At 39.9% G+C, this 15,243-nt stretch overlaps 1 protein-coding gene across 1 annotated transcript in view; it reads right to left on the minus strand.

Moving 5' to 3' along the window:
• PRKCI (protein kinase C iota) overlaps positions 1 to 15,243 on the minus strand; it is a 54,410-nt gene that overhangs the window by 28,857 nt on the left and 10,310 nt on the right. Inside the window, exons 2-4 of the mRNA XM_030574946.1 lie at positions 7,371 to 7,492; positions 2,827 to 2,916; positions 956 to 1,006 (exon numbers count right to left, since the gene is read on the minus strand). Coding sequence (XP_030430806.1) covers positions 956 to 1,006; positions 2,827 to 2,916; positions 7,371 to 7,492 — 263 coding nt within the window. The remainder of the gene's footprint in view (positions 1 to 955; positions 1,007 to 2,826; positions 2,917 to 7,370; positions 7,493 to 15,243) is intronic.

Below are 15,243 nucleotides of genomic sequence, written 5' to 3' on the forward strand. Positions count from 1 at the left end.
ACAAATAAGATGAATGCTTATCCAGGAGTGATAAAACACAGCACAACTTTGAGTGTAGCAAGACCTACAATATTAACTCAATGTGAAAACATGCAACTTGCATCAAGTGTATTTACTTCTGTTGTAAAGGTTTTAATTGGTTCTCATGAGAGTTTCCCAGCACCGGAAGCTAACTGCAAATTACAAGAAACTCCTAGTTTTCTGTAATCTGTGTAGGAATGTGTGCGGAAGTCCCAATCTCTGGGAGACGTGTCTTCTGTAGTGTCAGAGAAGAGGTATGTCATCATAGCAACACTGCAAGATTCCTCACACTGCCTTATGAACATGAAAAGTGTGATGTCGTGGGACCACATCCAAGGATAAATGGGCAGGTTTGCAACCTTAATTTACAAGCAACAGTTGAATGCAAACCATTTTAAAATAAAATATATTGGGGAGCATGGGGAAGGAAAGCCCCTGCCACCCCGAGCTGCATAATCCATTCAAAAGTTATCTGGGCAAATCCAATCTTAATAGAAATAGTAATTTCAATTGGCATGACTAGGAATTCCCAAGAGTATAATTTAAGAGGTAACAGTAATTCCCTCTTCCACCATTTCATTGAATTGTAAAGCATTTTCAGCACTATATACAATTTTTAGAGTCCATGGAAAAACAGCAATGGGAGAGGGCCTGAAAGGTCCCGAAACTTAGTTTGATTTTTGGCCATTTCAGCTGATAAGATGAGACAGCACTGTTAGTCGTCATGGCTATTCACCCTTGGGGAAAACCGGACAGCCAGTCGAGAAGAGTAATAGCCACATTTCAGTTTCAATTTCTTAGATAAGCTTTGATATAGAACCTATCAACAGGACATACAAAAAGCTACTATTTTAATCAGTTCAGCTTGCGTTATTCGATAACCGTGCAATGACCATTTACAGAAAGTATTTCTTTTACAAAAATGCCTACTTACTATCTTCCCCTGGACAAGGCATGCCAGGCCTTTCTGGTACACAAGGGAACACTGTAAAGTAAACAGTAATGCTCCAGATTAATCTTTTACTTCTGATATAAAGATACATTTTCAAGATATACAACAGTTACAAAAAATATTTGTATCATCTGGGAAGAAAGTAGATGTCAAGGTCAAGGTAAGATCTATGGTGTATTGCCAATGAGGTTCCTTGAAAAAGGCTCTTTTAAACAATTGCCTGAGAGGTCTCCTGCATTCCATAAGCCACTCAGTACGGAATTAGTTCAATGCAGACCTCTTGCTATGCTAGAGGCTAGGCTTAAGCAAAGAATTGGAGCCAGGAACTTCCACACTCTAAGACTATCCTGACTTCTTCTGTGACCTTTGGCAGTAACCACCATTCGGGCTTCATTTCCTCATGTAAAATGGGGATTACAACATCTCCCTCACAAGAACATGAATGATCAATGCAAGTTTGTTCATCGGATATTATCATGGACCCAAAAACTGGCTTCAAGTATTCATCAGAGGAGCTGTATTGCTACCAAATCTATAGATCAGACTTTCCAAACTTTTTCTATAAGATGAACTATGTTGTAACAGATTTTTGATGGCTACTTCTCAGCTCATTTTTAATTGTAGTGTCCATGCAGCAGCGACAGCAGTTGCCTACATGGCAAAGTAAGATAGGAAACTGTTCAGTGTATTTTTTATATGTCAAATAAGGTAAATGAGCAACAGTAACTGAGAAGCAAGCACCATATAACCAGCCAGCTCTCTACAGACCACCCACAGGCCCTGGACCCGAGTTTGGAAACCTCAACCATAAATACCCCACGTTATGGTGCTTTAATAACCAGGCATTTATGGTCTTGCGTACACTAGTACTTTTCTCAGTTTGCCTAGCACCAAGGACTCTACACTGGAAGTAGTAACAGAGGAAGCGCTAGTGTAGACCACTGAGTAGACTTAGACATGGTGCTAGTTTAATCACTTCAGCCTGTCACAACTGAAGTGGAGTCAAGGCAGAAGGGAAAGCATATTACAGCAGTGGTTCTCAACCAGGGCTACGTGTACTCCTGGGGGTATGTCATCTCATCTACATATATATTTTACAACAGGCTACATAAAAAGCACTAGCGAAGTCAGTACAAACTAAAATTTCATACAGAAGACTTGTTTATAGTGCTCTATATACTAAAATGTAAGTACAATATTTATATGCCAATTGATTTATAATTATATGATAAAAATGAGAAAGCAAGCAATTTTTCAGTAAGTGTGCGCTGTGACACTTTTGTATTCTTATATCTTATTTTGTAAGCAAGTAGTTTAAGTGAGGGGAAACTCAGGGGTACACAAGACAAATCAGACTCTTGAAAAGGGTACAGTAGTCTGGAAAAGTTGAATACAGTATGTCACCATGTACGCAGAGACTTGGGTAATGATATATTTGAACTAAGTGGAAACTAGAAGGGATCCTGAGAAGTCCTCAAGTCCAGCTCTTTCTATTCAGGCAGGACTAATTAAATCTAGACCATCTCTGAAAGATTCTTAAAAACAGTAAATGATGGGGATTCCACAACCTCCCCAGTAGCCTATTCCAGAGCTTAACTGCACTTACAGTTCGCAATTTCCTAATAGCTAGCCAAAATCTCCCTTGCTGCAGATTAAGCCCATTACTTCTTGTCCTGCAGACACTCTCAGAAGTGAATGCCAGATATTACATTAAGTACATGGAATTTTCCCTGTCCCCATGCCTTCACATAGTGAAGATGATTAACAGTATGAATCCATAAAATACCAACGTATATAGAAAAGAATATGTACTGGCCCATGCATGTAAGGAGAAAGACAAAGTTCTATCCTACCATGAATTAGAAGCTCTGAATCCTTGTTTAGTTCATACAACCGAAAGGCTTCCTCTAACTCCAGCTGAGAAGAAACTGTGCATGGGTCTCCTAAAAAAGAATCAACTCAATTTTAGAATACAGCACTGTTATGGAGTCTTCCCAAGATAATGACACTTAATTTCAAAGCACAGTAATACTATGAATATTTACGCTAGTATCTAGATTAATATTAGCCTGTAATATTAATATTTCAGTCATTTTGAAAGACTCATATTCCAGACACAGCATCTGAAATTCTTATTTATCCTGGAGGGAGTTAAGACCTATTTACGCAGTAACTATTTTGACTTACAAATCTTTACAGACTTGACCTGTCATCACACCCATTCAGACTGAGTAGGACTAAATGTGAGCTACAGATCTGAGTGCTTGTCTACACTGTGCATTAGTGTGTACCAACTGGGATGTAAACTTCAGTGTGCACCAGTGTGTCATGCACTAACTGTACATGTGGGCCCTGTTGGCATACACTAAAAGTTCCCTAGTGCGCACTGATGGTCATGTTACAAACAGTACTGGCACTGCGTACACAAACCCTGAGTTTCTTTCTTAAACATCATGCTGTTCTTGCACATACATCTGTTGTCTATGATGCCAGAAAAGATTATTGTACCTGTAGCACAGCATTACTTTCAAGGAAGCTATGAATCCCATAGGAAGGCTGTCTCCTATCTCTAGCTCTTTCTTCAACAAATTGGTGTCTTTTCCCTCCTCCCCCAAGATTGAACTATCTCCTACAGCAGGTATGTGCATTTCCAACTTCCATCAGAATCAGGGCTGCCTCAGCCTCAAAAGGGATGCCCAGTAAGAGGCAGGCACACTAAAGCTCTCAAATATTGACTGGTTTTGGGGTTCACAAATTTGAGTATGTACTATTTCACCACGAGATAAATAAGATTTCGTTCAAGATTTCACACAAATATTCCATAAATGCACAATGTTAAAACTGGGTTCACTTTGCCTTTATATTTTCTCCATCCGTCCTATCGGACACAATCTTAAAGCAAAAAAAAAACAAAACAGGCTGCTAACACTTTAGTACTTTCCTCACATTAACTTGGATGAAGTTATAAAATGAATAATAGTCTTAAACCCAAATCTGAAGGATGATAAATGTGTAGTTGTTCTCTCTCCCTTTGCCCAAAAGGGACTATTTGCCCTAACTTTTGCAGCATGAATCACAGCTGAATGAAGTTTATTCTTAATAAAGGCAGCCTTTTCTAAAGCTTTGAAAAGGAATAATCATCGCACACCAGCACTTAGAACCAATCTAAGGCCTTGCCCACATGGTAAAGTTGCACTGGTTTAACTAAAAGTGATAGATTACTTACCCTGGTGCAAATACCTGTGTGCATATTCTTATTTATATACAGAGATTGCTTATTTTGATTTAGCTTTCTCTTAAAGAAATAAGAGCCAACACAGAGGTTTGCACCAGTGTGACTAAGCCAACATCTTAAGTTAAACTATCGAAATTCTTATAACTAAGGCCTAACACTATGGGAGAAATCAAGTTAGATAGGCCAAGTACAGGACTCTGAGCTAGGAGCTCCTGAGTTCTGGCCTTGGTTCTGACAGATTTCTTTTTGAAGTACAGGCAAGTTATAGGCTCTCTATCTCAGATTCCACATTTGAGAAATATGGACAACATTAATCTAACTCTCAAGGAGACTGTGAAGATCAGTTAACATTTTTAAAATGTTTTGAAGATTAGAAAAGCTATATAAAATTTCATATTACTAACATGGCTAGTTGCTTCAAATGTGTGAGAATGCAATGTCATTGGCAAGTCAGTAATAAGAACTTTAACACAATTGGACAGGGACTAATTAGCTATTGTAAAAGAACAGAAAAGGCATAAATCATTCACTGCAAGACATCAGAACTGACCTGACCATTTTTTGCCTTACACTTACCTACAGAAAATGTGGATTTGACTATATTTTAATTTTAGTTCTCATGATCATGTAATTTTATCACTGATATAGCATTTAATGTCCCTACCCTTTGCAATTTTTGTTGTTAGTGATCACCTACTAAAATGTTTTGGCAGCAAGTGTTTAAGCTCTGTTTTAACTTTCTCTTTCCTGCAAGCTATGATCTGTCAAGACTAAAATAATGTATACGCTCTTCAAAGCCAGATTTTGTCACATCTCACTACATCCAATGTGAGAAATTAGTTCTGTGGGACATGGAACTGCCCACTCACTGCATAAATGCATGTGCTCCAGAAGCTTTAAAAAAAAAAAAAAAACTAACTATTTTTATTCAATGGTGTTGCAACACCAACCAAACCAGTTTTTCTACCACCAAGCAGGAACAGAGAACTGTGGCACAGGTTTCAAAAATATAAAAAGAAAATGGGCAGATGCTATTAAATATCTCTAAGGAGATTTAATGCCTATAATGCTTGAGATAGAGGTTTCATTCTAGAAACCTGTACTGATGTATTTCCCTGGCACACCCAGAAAAAGCTAATGTGCTGTCCTCCCCATCACATTCACATACAATCTTTCCTTTAAACTCTAAAGGGAACAATAAAAGTGTTCATTCACAAAAGGGCATAGTGACTTATTCTACCATAACATAAATAGGTCACCCGTCCGCTCGTATACACCTAAGGTCTAGAGTGAGAGACTAAACAGAGCATTAACAGTGAGTAAATTTTTCTGAAAAAATAAAATTATGCTAGCTCTGACATGGCCTACAGATTTCAACTGTGTGCTCCCAACACTAAGAATCATGGCAGGTTATTCAAGTAAGTGCTATTAGGTAAGTAGAGGAAATCTCGTAAGAGCACATATGAACAAAGCCATGAAGGGAGGAGGGGGAAAAAAAAAAAAGAGGAGATGGATTTTACAGGGAATAAGCAGCAAGTATCCTTTGTTGGAGTAACATCAACATTTGCTGTTTTGTATGCATTCAAAGAAAGTTGGAAGTAATGAATTATATAACAGTATGCATTCATAAACCCTTTAGAAATAGTCATTTTGAATTCCTCATTTAGCAGCTAAGGTAGGTCTAGCTTCCTGTGTGAAAAAAATAGAAGTTACAATGCATCAAGCTTTTTATTTTACAAGAGCTTAAAAAATTAGACCTAGTAACAAACAAAAGGAAAAAAATTGCATAAGTATGCATGACTCCAATAAAACTTTTTACTCAACAGGCAGTTTTAAGCCGTAGTTTCACTGCTGCTTATTAAACGCTATATTTCCTGTATTACATTCCCAACAAGCATAAATAATTTAGTCTAAAAGAATTGAAAGTAAAAGCATGTGCATTATAAACTGTCAGTTTACATACTAGTATAAACAAGCTGTATTTTTTAAAAAAGCTTTGGGAAAGGAATTTTTATGCAATAAACTAAAATTACAAGTTTCTAGGAAAACTAACATGACTAAGGATTTTCTTTGGCAGGTAGGCAAACAATGTGTACTGAACAGCTATATTTAGTACATATGGGTGAGATTTTCAAAAGCAATCAGCATTGGACGAACTTTGCTCCCAGTGAAGTCAGTGGTCAGGCCAATGCTGAACGCTTTTGAAAAAACCCACCCTATATGTACTAAGGTACATAACATGAAACTAAAAGATTTCAACATAACCACAGCATCATTAAGAAGCCCAATTTTTCACCCTTCTCTAACTTAGGATAGGGATAAAGACCATTGGCAGAAAATACCGATATTACAATTCAGATTGAGTACAAAAATTAAGTTCCAAGTAAGTTCCTTATATGCAGAAGTTAAACTATTCCCATTGCACATTTTGGGGGAAAAAAAGTTGTGTTTTTAGGCCCTCTCTTCAAAATGGAAATATCTATTTAGTTTGTACATACAGCTGTAGATATCTGTGCACAGAGTCCATCTCTCTTTAAAAAGAGCATGGAAAATTATTTGTAATCATAGTCACTAGTGTCCCCAGCATGGAAGCAGCACTCAAAACTTTCCACATCAGCATAATGGTAGAGGTATATTACTGCTCTACAAGTCTGCTCCTCAGAAAGATGTATGTGCTGAACTGTTTCTAATGTTCCTTCATTCTACAGCACCAGTCCTCTCCCCTGAAGAAATAAGGTTTTGAGTCAAAGGGTCTGATTGACAGCTCATAGAAAACAATGAGGGGAGCGGTCTCTTTTTTGACTTCAGTAGCATTTATACGTTGCATTAAGACATTGTGGATAAGGTGCTTAAGATCATTTCCATAGTTTAAGACTAGGATTGGAGAAAGGAAGGTGGGTAGGTTCTGCAACAATAAATCCTAGTGGTAGCTATGAATTTAAGGTTACTATGTTTTTCGTTTGGAACTAATTATTTAGTATAGAATCCAGATACCACCATAATGGATGTTTTTTAAATAAATACTTTCATTAAGAAAATAAGTTTACAGAGGAAAGGGATGATTGGTTATCTTCTGAACTCAGTTACACCTTCTTAATTTATGTAGGAGAAGGATGGAGATCTAAATTTCCACAAGATAAAAACTACTTGATGTCACTTTACCTTCTTCATCAATCCATTTCATAGTGAAGAGTTGTTCATTGTCAAAGAAGCACAGGTCTCGAACCTTATTACACAGTCCTTCAAACGAGATGGAAGGTTCAAAATAGGTTATCATGATGTCCCTGAATGAGAAATAAGTTTAACAAAATTATTCAAACTCAGAAACTATAATGTCGTATGCAGGACTATAGAGATGTTCATTTCCTGAACTCTACTGCTTTTTGTTTGCCAATGCCAAAAGTCTCCCCAAAAAATTGATTATACTAAAGTGCTTCCTTGTACTCTTATCTGTTATAATCCATGTGTAACATGAATACACCCAGTGCTAGGGAAATAATTTGGCCTTTGTAAGCCATTAAAACAGAATTAATAAACACTCCAGTTTATTTTCTGCAATTTAGAACCTGGACTTCAAATGATTTTATTACCAGTTTGAAAACTGAAAGAGTAATAATCTACTTTTGAAATATTAAGATGTATGGCGCCATGCTACATCATTAAAACATCAATCACTTATCAACAGAACAAAACAGATTTTAGCTATACATGCAAGTAATCAGTATCAACAGAAGCCGGATTAAGAAGAGGGAAATGCTAAAATTTATAGCTAGGAAGAAAAAAAAACAAACCCCACTCTGTTAAGGTTAGGTAAGCAGTACATTAAGAAGCTTGTTTGTTTCATGAATGTATATTGTAAGTGAAATAAAATCTATAAATTCTTTCTGCAATAAATGTGTAATAAGTTATGAAATGTTTATGCAATCTGTAGATGTACATGGTAATTGACAAGACAGAAGAAATCATTGCCCCTAATTTTTGAGCTAATACTGACAGGCGAAACAAAACATTAACAGTTCCGGTAATAACTAGGCGAGAGGCCAGCAAAGGAAGGATTCGTGAAGTAAGTGGGTTCTAAGAAGGTATCTGAAATGGGTAACCTATCAGATAGGTGGGAAACCAACTTCAATTACTGGAAGCAGCTGGGGGGGGGGGGAACATGAAGCAGTGAAGCAAAGAACAGGAACACAGATGGAGGAACAAAAAAAAGCATGTTTCGAGAGAAAAGGGAGTAGCAGGAAAAAGATGCAAGAAAAAAATTACATGAGTCATTGACAGTGAAGAGCTGGGATAGGAAACAGTGGTGGTACTGTAAGAAGGCTCTTCCTGCAATCCCAGAGAAGCCACAGTATTTTTATTAAAATGACCAGCAACTAATAGCACTGCAACCACAAACATAAATGGTGGAAGTAAGTCAGTGGTTTCTATATATTAATGATCTAACATGAAATTTTTAAGCCATCACCTTCTGCTAAACTTTTTCTGCCTTGTTTAGACCTTAAGCTCTTCACAACAGGAACAACCTATAGTACTTAGCACAACGTGGCCCCAGTCTGAGGATTTGTCTACCCAGAAAAGTTATACTGGTACAAAGTAGGGTGCACATTTAAACCACTGAAGTTATGCCGGTACAAATGCTCGAGAGGACACACTTATTCTGGTATAAAACAGTGTGCCCTTTTCTGGTTTAAGTTATTCCAGAATATTTTAAACTGCTTCTGAAAGGACATAAGACTGGCTTTTTTCAGTTTAAGTCTATACTGGTATAATCAGGGCTTAAATTCAGCCAGACTGTTCAGAGTGCAGTGTCAGTAAATATTTTCAAACCTTGACTCCAGCCTGATGCTGTGTGGTGTAAACCAGTTCTTCTCAACTGGAAATCCACGGCCCTCTTGAGATCCATGAGCCAGTTTCAGGGGTCTGTGGAGCAGAAGCCCAGAGGCCCACTGCCCCACAGTTGGAGCCCAGAGTCCCACCACAGGGCAGAAGCCCTTAGCTCCCTTCTCCTCCAGCCCAGCAGCTGAAACCAGGAGGCCACCCTGATCCCAGTGGCCCCTGGAGTTTTTATAGCATGTTGGGGTGGGGGACGGAGAGAGTCAAAAAGAAAAAGGTTGAGAACCCCTGATGTAAACAATACAAAATGCAGCTTTAATAAAAATTGTGACAATTTTCATGAGTACTGTGCAATATACTTTCATGGTAATTATGACAAATTACCAGTTACATACTGTATATGGAGAGCAGCAGGAGCCCTTCATAGGCTGGCAGAACACAGAGATGGGTGGCTGACAGAATGTAAACAACTGCGTCTTTCTGAGGTAATCAATGAGGGCAAAAGTCAGTGGGTAATCATATCTGATTTGTATGTATGGTTAATTTCTATATACTCGTAACTCGTCACTTAACGTTGTAGTTATGTTCCTGAAAAATGCGACTTTAAGTGAAACGACGTTAAGCGAATCCATTTTCCGCATAAGAATAAATGTAAATGGGGCAGTTAGGTTCCAGGGAATTTTTTTTTTTTTTTTTTGCCAGACAAAAGGCATTATATACATTTTAAACAATTTTAAATAAGCAATGTAATACTACGCCGGGGGAGGGGGTGCAGCAGTGTGCACATACTGTGTGTTTACAAACATACTGTACATACAGTACGGTACTATACTTGGGAGGTGCCCCTGCCTTACCCTACACAGGCACAGCCCACTTGCACTGGAGATGAGGCAGGCAAGGAGGCTGAAGGCTGTAGGCTAGGAGAAGCACATTGCACAGCAGCAGCAGCTTCCCCTACTCTGCAAGCACCAGGGGCAGGGGGGAGGGGACACGCTCAACTTCAAACCCCCATCCTTGACCTGCCTCTTCTCCCCTGCCACCTCCTCCCCCTTTACTTTCCATGCTGCATCCTCGCTCCTCCCCCACCCTCCCCACCCTTCTAAACATAGCGAGCCAGTTGACTGTCACCAGCAGGAGGCAGAGGAGGTAGGGGTAGCCTGCATGCTAAGTCCTCACTCCTCCCCTCCCCTTCCTGCCTGGCAATCAGCTGGCTTGCGGTGTTGGGGAGGCAGGGAAGCATGTGCGCTGAGTCCTTACTCCTCCACCCTACCCCCAAAACAAAACAAACCAGCTGATTGCTGCGGGTGGGGGGGGGAGGGGAGGAAGGTACTGATCCATGGGGTCTGCAGGCAGGCAGCGCTGTGGGGAGGTGAGGCGCAGGGAGGCTGCCAGCTGTGGAGAGAGCAGGCAGCCAAACAACGTAAGAGTGGAGCATTGCACAGCTTTAAAATGAGCATGTTCCCTAATTGATCAGCAATGTAACAATGAAACAACGTTAATCAGGATGACTTAAAGTGAGAAGTCGAAGAAGTAAGAGGAAATGGTCTGATAAGGAGGAGGAGTGGAGAAGTCAGTGGCACTGTTGTTCATCAGGATGAAGAAGCAGCGCAGAGCATCTCTCATGAGCAAGAACAACACTATGACGAACAGGAATGAGGCGGGAGTGACATACCGCTGTGTTGGTCAGACAACCAAGAGAAAGATGGGGGGGAAGGGGTAAACCCATGAGTAAATGTTAGAAAAAAGGTTAACTGGGTGGCAGTATCTGTACAAAAGTACAGTTCCTCAGAGCTATGAGCAGAGATCATGGCTTGAAGATTGGGCTAATTCTTATATTTCAAGCTATGGGGACAGCAAATTAAAACAAATGAGGTCTCTGTGCTCATATATCTTTTGCCTCAAAGTCTCAGTCACAAAGCCACAGACAGGATTCAGAGTGAGGCAGAGAAAGATAAATTGATAGCATGTCAAGTGCAAGGGCAGTCACAACATACTGAACCAATGTGCAAAGTACTCCATACTGTGTATAAACTGGTGAAACAAAATTGTCCCTCCTCTAATTTTAAAACAAATTGATCTGCAGAAGTTATAGACTAAATATGGGGCACATTCTCTATTCAAATGTCACCTGCACCAGCACATTGTGGAGAAAACGAAGAAAAAATATTTAAAAATATCTTGTAAGTGAAAAATCACAGTAATGATTGATGAGTCATTCACTTTGGGCCAGGCTTCCACTCTTAGCCTCTACATATGATTTGCAACAGAGGAGATGGAGCAGCCTATGAACATGTTTTGTTGACCTAATTGAACTTTGAGCCACTGATGCCCCTATCATTGCCAGAATCTTGCTACAAAAATTGGATGCAGTGGGATTCACAGAGGCTTACCTAAAGGAGCACTTAGTGGCTCTTGCTTGTGATGGAGCTGCAGCCATGCTAGGTCAGAAAAACACAGTGGCTACTCTGATACAGCTGCATTTTCCCAAATTGTCTTGCATTGCTCTGCCCAGTGATTGGAACTCTGTTTACATCGCCATGCAGGATATTCATGGAGTCAACCACTTTAAAGTGTTTATGGACAAACTGTACTCTGTACCATGCCTCCCCTAAACAGGCAAAGGAACTTCAAGAATGTGCAGCAACTTTGCATGTAGAAGTCTTGAAAACTGAGCCCGTTCTGGGAACATGATGGGTTGCATCAAGCAGCCGTGCAGTGAAAGTGGTCTGGAAGAATTAGTCTCTTTCTTCACTTAGAGCAGTCAGCAGAAGCACAAAGTAAAGAGGAGAAAAACACACCACACAAAAAAAAAAGAAAAACATGCTTAAAGGACCCCAGAAACACCTGACATCTACATAATTTGTACTCAACCTGGGCATATTTTCTGACACTCTACAAGAGTTAGTAGAACTGTCACTTGAGCTCAGTCCTCAAAAAATCAACATCCAAAAGACAAAATTCTGAGGCAGATTCGTGTTTTTGAGCAAAGAGTACAAGCACCAGGGGAGCAAGAGAGGCTTGAGTGAGAAGCTGAAGCTGTGATGGAATTTCAAGGCATCACCTCAATCAGCCAATCCCAATTCTACAGAAGTTTGCAACATAGGCTCAGACAAAACGGATGAGCAACTTGCTGCTATCAAATTTCTATATGCTAGGAACTAGCCACAGGATGCCGACATACTCCATGGAGAGTGTGAAGTCCAGGCTCTTTCCTATAGGTTGCAACTGGATATGAGAGCGATAGTGTGTGGGTTCAGAGAGTAAAAGTACTGTCACCAGAAGGCAATGTCAGCTCATGTAAAATCTCTTGTAAAGTTAATCAATATCTATCGATAACATCAAGTGAATGGGGTTTATCGCACATGAGCATAATCATGATTCCTTTGCAGTCATCTCTGAAAGTGCAGGCCATATCAACACTACTTTTCATTAGCTTGGTAGGACTGTCTCTCACAATGTTCAGTGCTGAGCCATATTTGAGTTCCTGGGTGAGGAAAGGAATACACACTGCAACTGATCTCAGGAGCAAGGTCAGAGAAGAAAAAAAGTATGGAAACAACTTGATATAGCTGTGGAACCTCCTCCAGTAGCTTTTTGTCTATCTGGTAGGCAGCGGGATTTCTCTGCACAGCACCCACTAAACTTTTCATTATCATCAAATAATATTTAAAGGGTTACGTTTAGAAATTCAGGTCAGGACCTAAACTGATGAACCAAATGAAATGAAACAAGCATATGCAGCAACAGTAGGCTTTATGAAAACCAGCAGATTTGCAGACAGCCTTATCACAGAAGCTGGGGCTCAAGGTGACATGCTGTGGTCACTGAACCTCAACTACCATCCATCCATGTTCTGTCCTTTTGAGTTCTATCCTAGGCATTTTTCAGAGAAAGCGTGTTGTCAGCTTTCCTGCCTGCATTCTTCCAGGATTCCTTTTGGAAGTTTGGCCCCAAGACCAAGTTTTCTGGTTTAAGTACAATATTTTAAGGAACTCTAAAATCCCCAAGCAGACAGATTTTATTTTAGAAGCCCTATCAAGGAAATTGATTGAAGTAACATAATCCTGGTCCTTAAACACTTCCCTGAACAATGCAACTGAGTGTGACCAAAGGAAAGCAAGTCACTGGGTCATTTGGTTGAGGGGTTTCGGATATAAGCAGCTCATGTTAGGAGGGCTGTGTAAAATTCACATCTTTCTGCTTTTTTGGTGCAGAGGCTGTGGTAGGGGTTACAGCAGTGAGGAAGAAACGTGCGTGAGGTGGTGTTGGACCAGGGCAGGCCGGGGACTCCAACCCTATGCCCCCTAGGGCTGTGCTCTGGCACTGCTATAGAGGGGCAAGCACAGCCCTAAACAATGATTCTACATGTAAGGGATCATTCAGACACTTTTTTTTTTCAAAACCCAGCTTGATTACTAGAGCTTTGGGTTTCCAAAAACATAGATTTTCCCATGATAAATGAGGGACTGCTCTCAAAAGGGATCTTTGCTTTCTAGGAGCTCAAAAGTGAAGAACTATAAACGGGAAAAGTTGGGCAACTTCCCATTCAAGGACACATGGGGGGGGGCTGACCAGGGAAGTGGCACGTCTGTGGAACCACGCCTCTCACCCACAAATACCCTTCATCTGTGGCAGCTTTTCCCTCAACTGCCCACCAGGCCAAGGAAGGAGGTTCAAGGAGTCCCCTTCCTTCTGCTGTTACCCAATGAGAGGAAAGAACCCAGAACTCCCCCACTTGTGGAGGTGGGATAAGGATGGTGGAAAGGGACCATGTAATGCCACCACACTGCTGACACTCTCCATGACAAGACAATTGCTGTGAACCACAAACTACAGAACTCACTGCTAAAGTGAGGCATAGTTAAGTCCTAAAGTAACAGGTGCACCTCTCCTCTTCACAGTGAGGAATCTTCCAACCTGCTCTAACTAATCCTGCCACAATTTATGACAGTTACACCCAAGAGTGAATGCTGCAAGAGTGCAAGCAAATAAGTGCTGCAATTTTAATCTGGAACGTAATATAAACAATGATACCTTGTCACAGTGCTTCATGTCTACTACTTATAGCACCAACCTCACTTAACCACTTCTAAAGCTATTGTCAACTCTAAAGGGCAGCGTTAAAGTTGCGTTGCAGGGGTTGCGTATGCTTCAACTCTGCCTTTCCTGGTTTACACTTGAGCAGCTCTGTGCATTCTGGAAGGGCAAGGGGCACCACTGAGCACTTCATTAGTTCTGTGTTAACAAAGTTTGATGGCATTTAATTGATTTACAGTTGACTAAGGATTTAAGTTGTGGAGATTTCAAAACCTACTCTCTCTTTGCTAATATTAAAGCAGTGACAAGAGTCGCTGAGCAACTGGATGTTTGAGAGTGAAATGCAAAGAAGTTTAGATGAGATGCTGAACCTGAGATATTAGAGCCATCAATAGCAACAGGAAAAGCAGGAAATGGAAAGGGATTATTTAGAAGCAAAGATGAGACACTCCATTTGAAAGAGTGCATGAGGCAGCTCAAAATTAGAGGTTAAGAATCCAAAAAACTCAGATTAGCGTAACTGCAGTTTACATTAAACAGAGAAAAGTATTCTGACAAGATGTCCACAAATTTAAGATATACTGAACATTTTGATGATTGGATCTGTTAAAAGATACTGAACATTTTGATGATTGGATCTGTCAAAAGCAACAAAGAGTCCTATGGCACTTTATAGACTAATGGAAGTATTGGAGCATAAGCTTTTGTGGGGGAATACCCACTTTGTCAGATGCAATGCGTATTAACCCATGAAAGCTTATGCTCCAATACTTCTGTTAGTCTATAAGGTGCCACAGGACTCTTTGTCGCTATTTTAATGATTAACTCCTTCAGCTATCTTGTTCAACAAGGTAAATGTTGAGAGTATTTTTTCAAAATAGTTTACAGGCAGGACTTATAGGCTAGGTGCTTTAGAAATGGGAACATTTTCCTACAGAATTGTGGTGCTATTGAACATGAAACCTGTAAATAAAGACCTGATTAAAGCAGGCTGCGTTAGGAGCTCTTTAAAGACCTGAAAAATCAAAAAAGAATCCTACAAAAAGTGGAGACATGGTAAAATTGATGAGGTGTACAAAAGAACAGCAAAAGTATGTAGGGATAAAATCAGAAAGGCAAAGCCACAAAATGAGTGACACAAAAAGCAGAGGTTCTTTAAATATAT

Source organism: Gopherus evgoodei, chromosome 9, assembly GCF_007399415.2.
Source record: "Gopherus evgoodei ecotype Sinaloan lineage chromosome 9, rGopEvg1_v1.p, whole genome shotgun sequence".
Classification (NCBI taxonomy): Eukaryota; Metazoa; Chordata; order Testudines; family Testudinidae; genus Gopherus; species Gopherus evgoodei.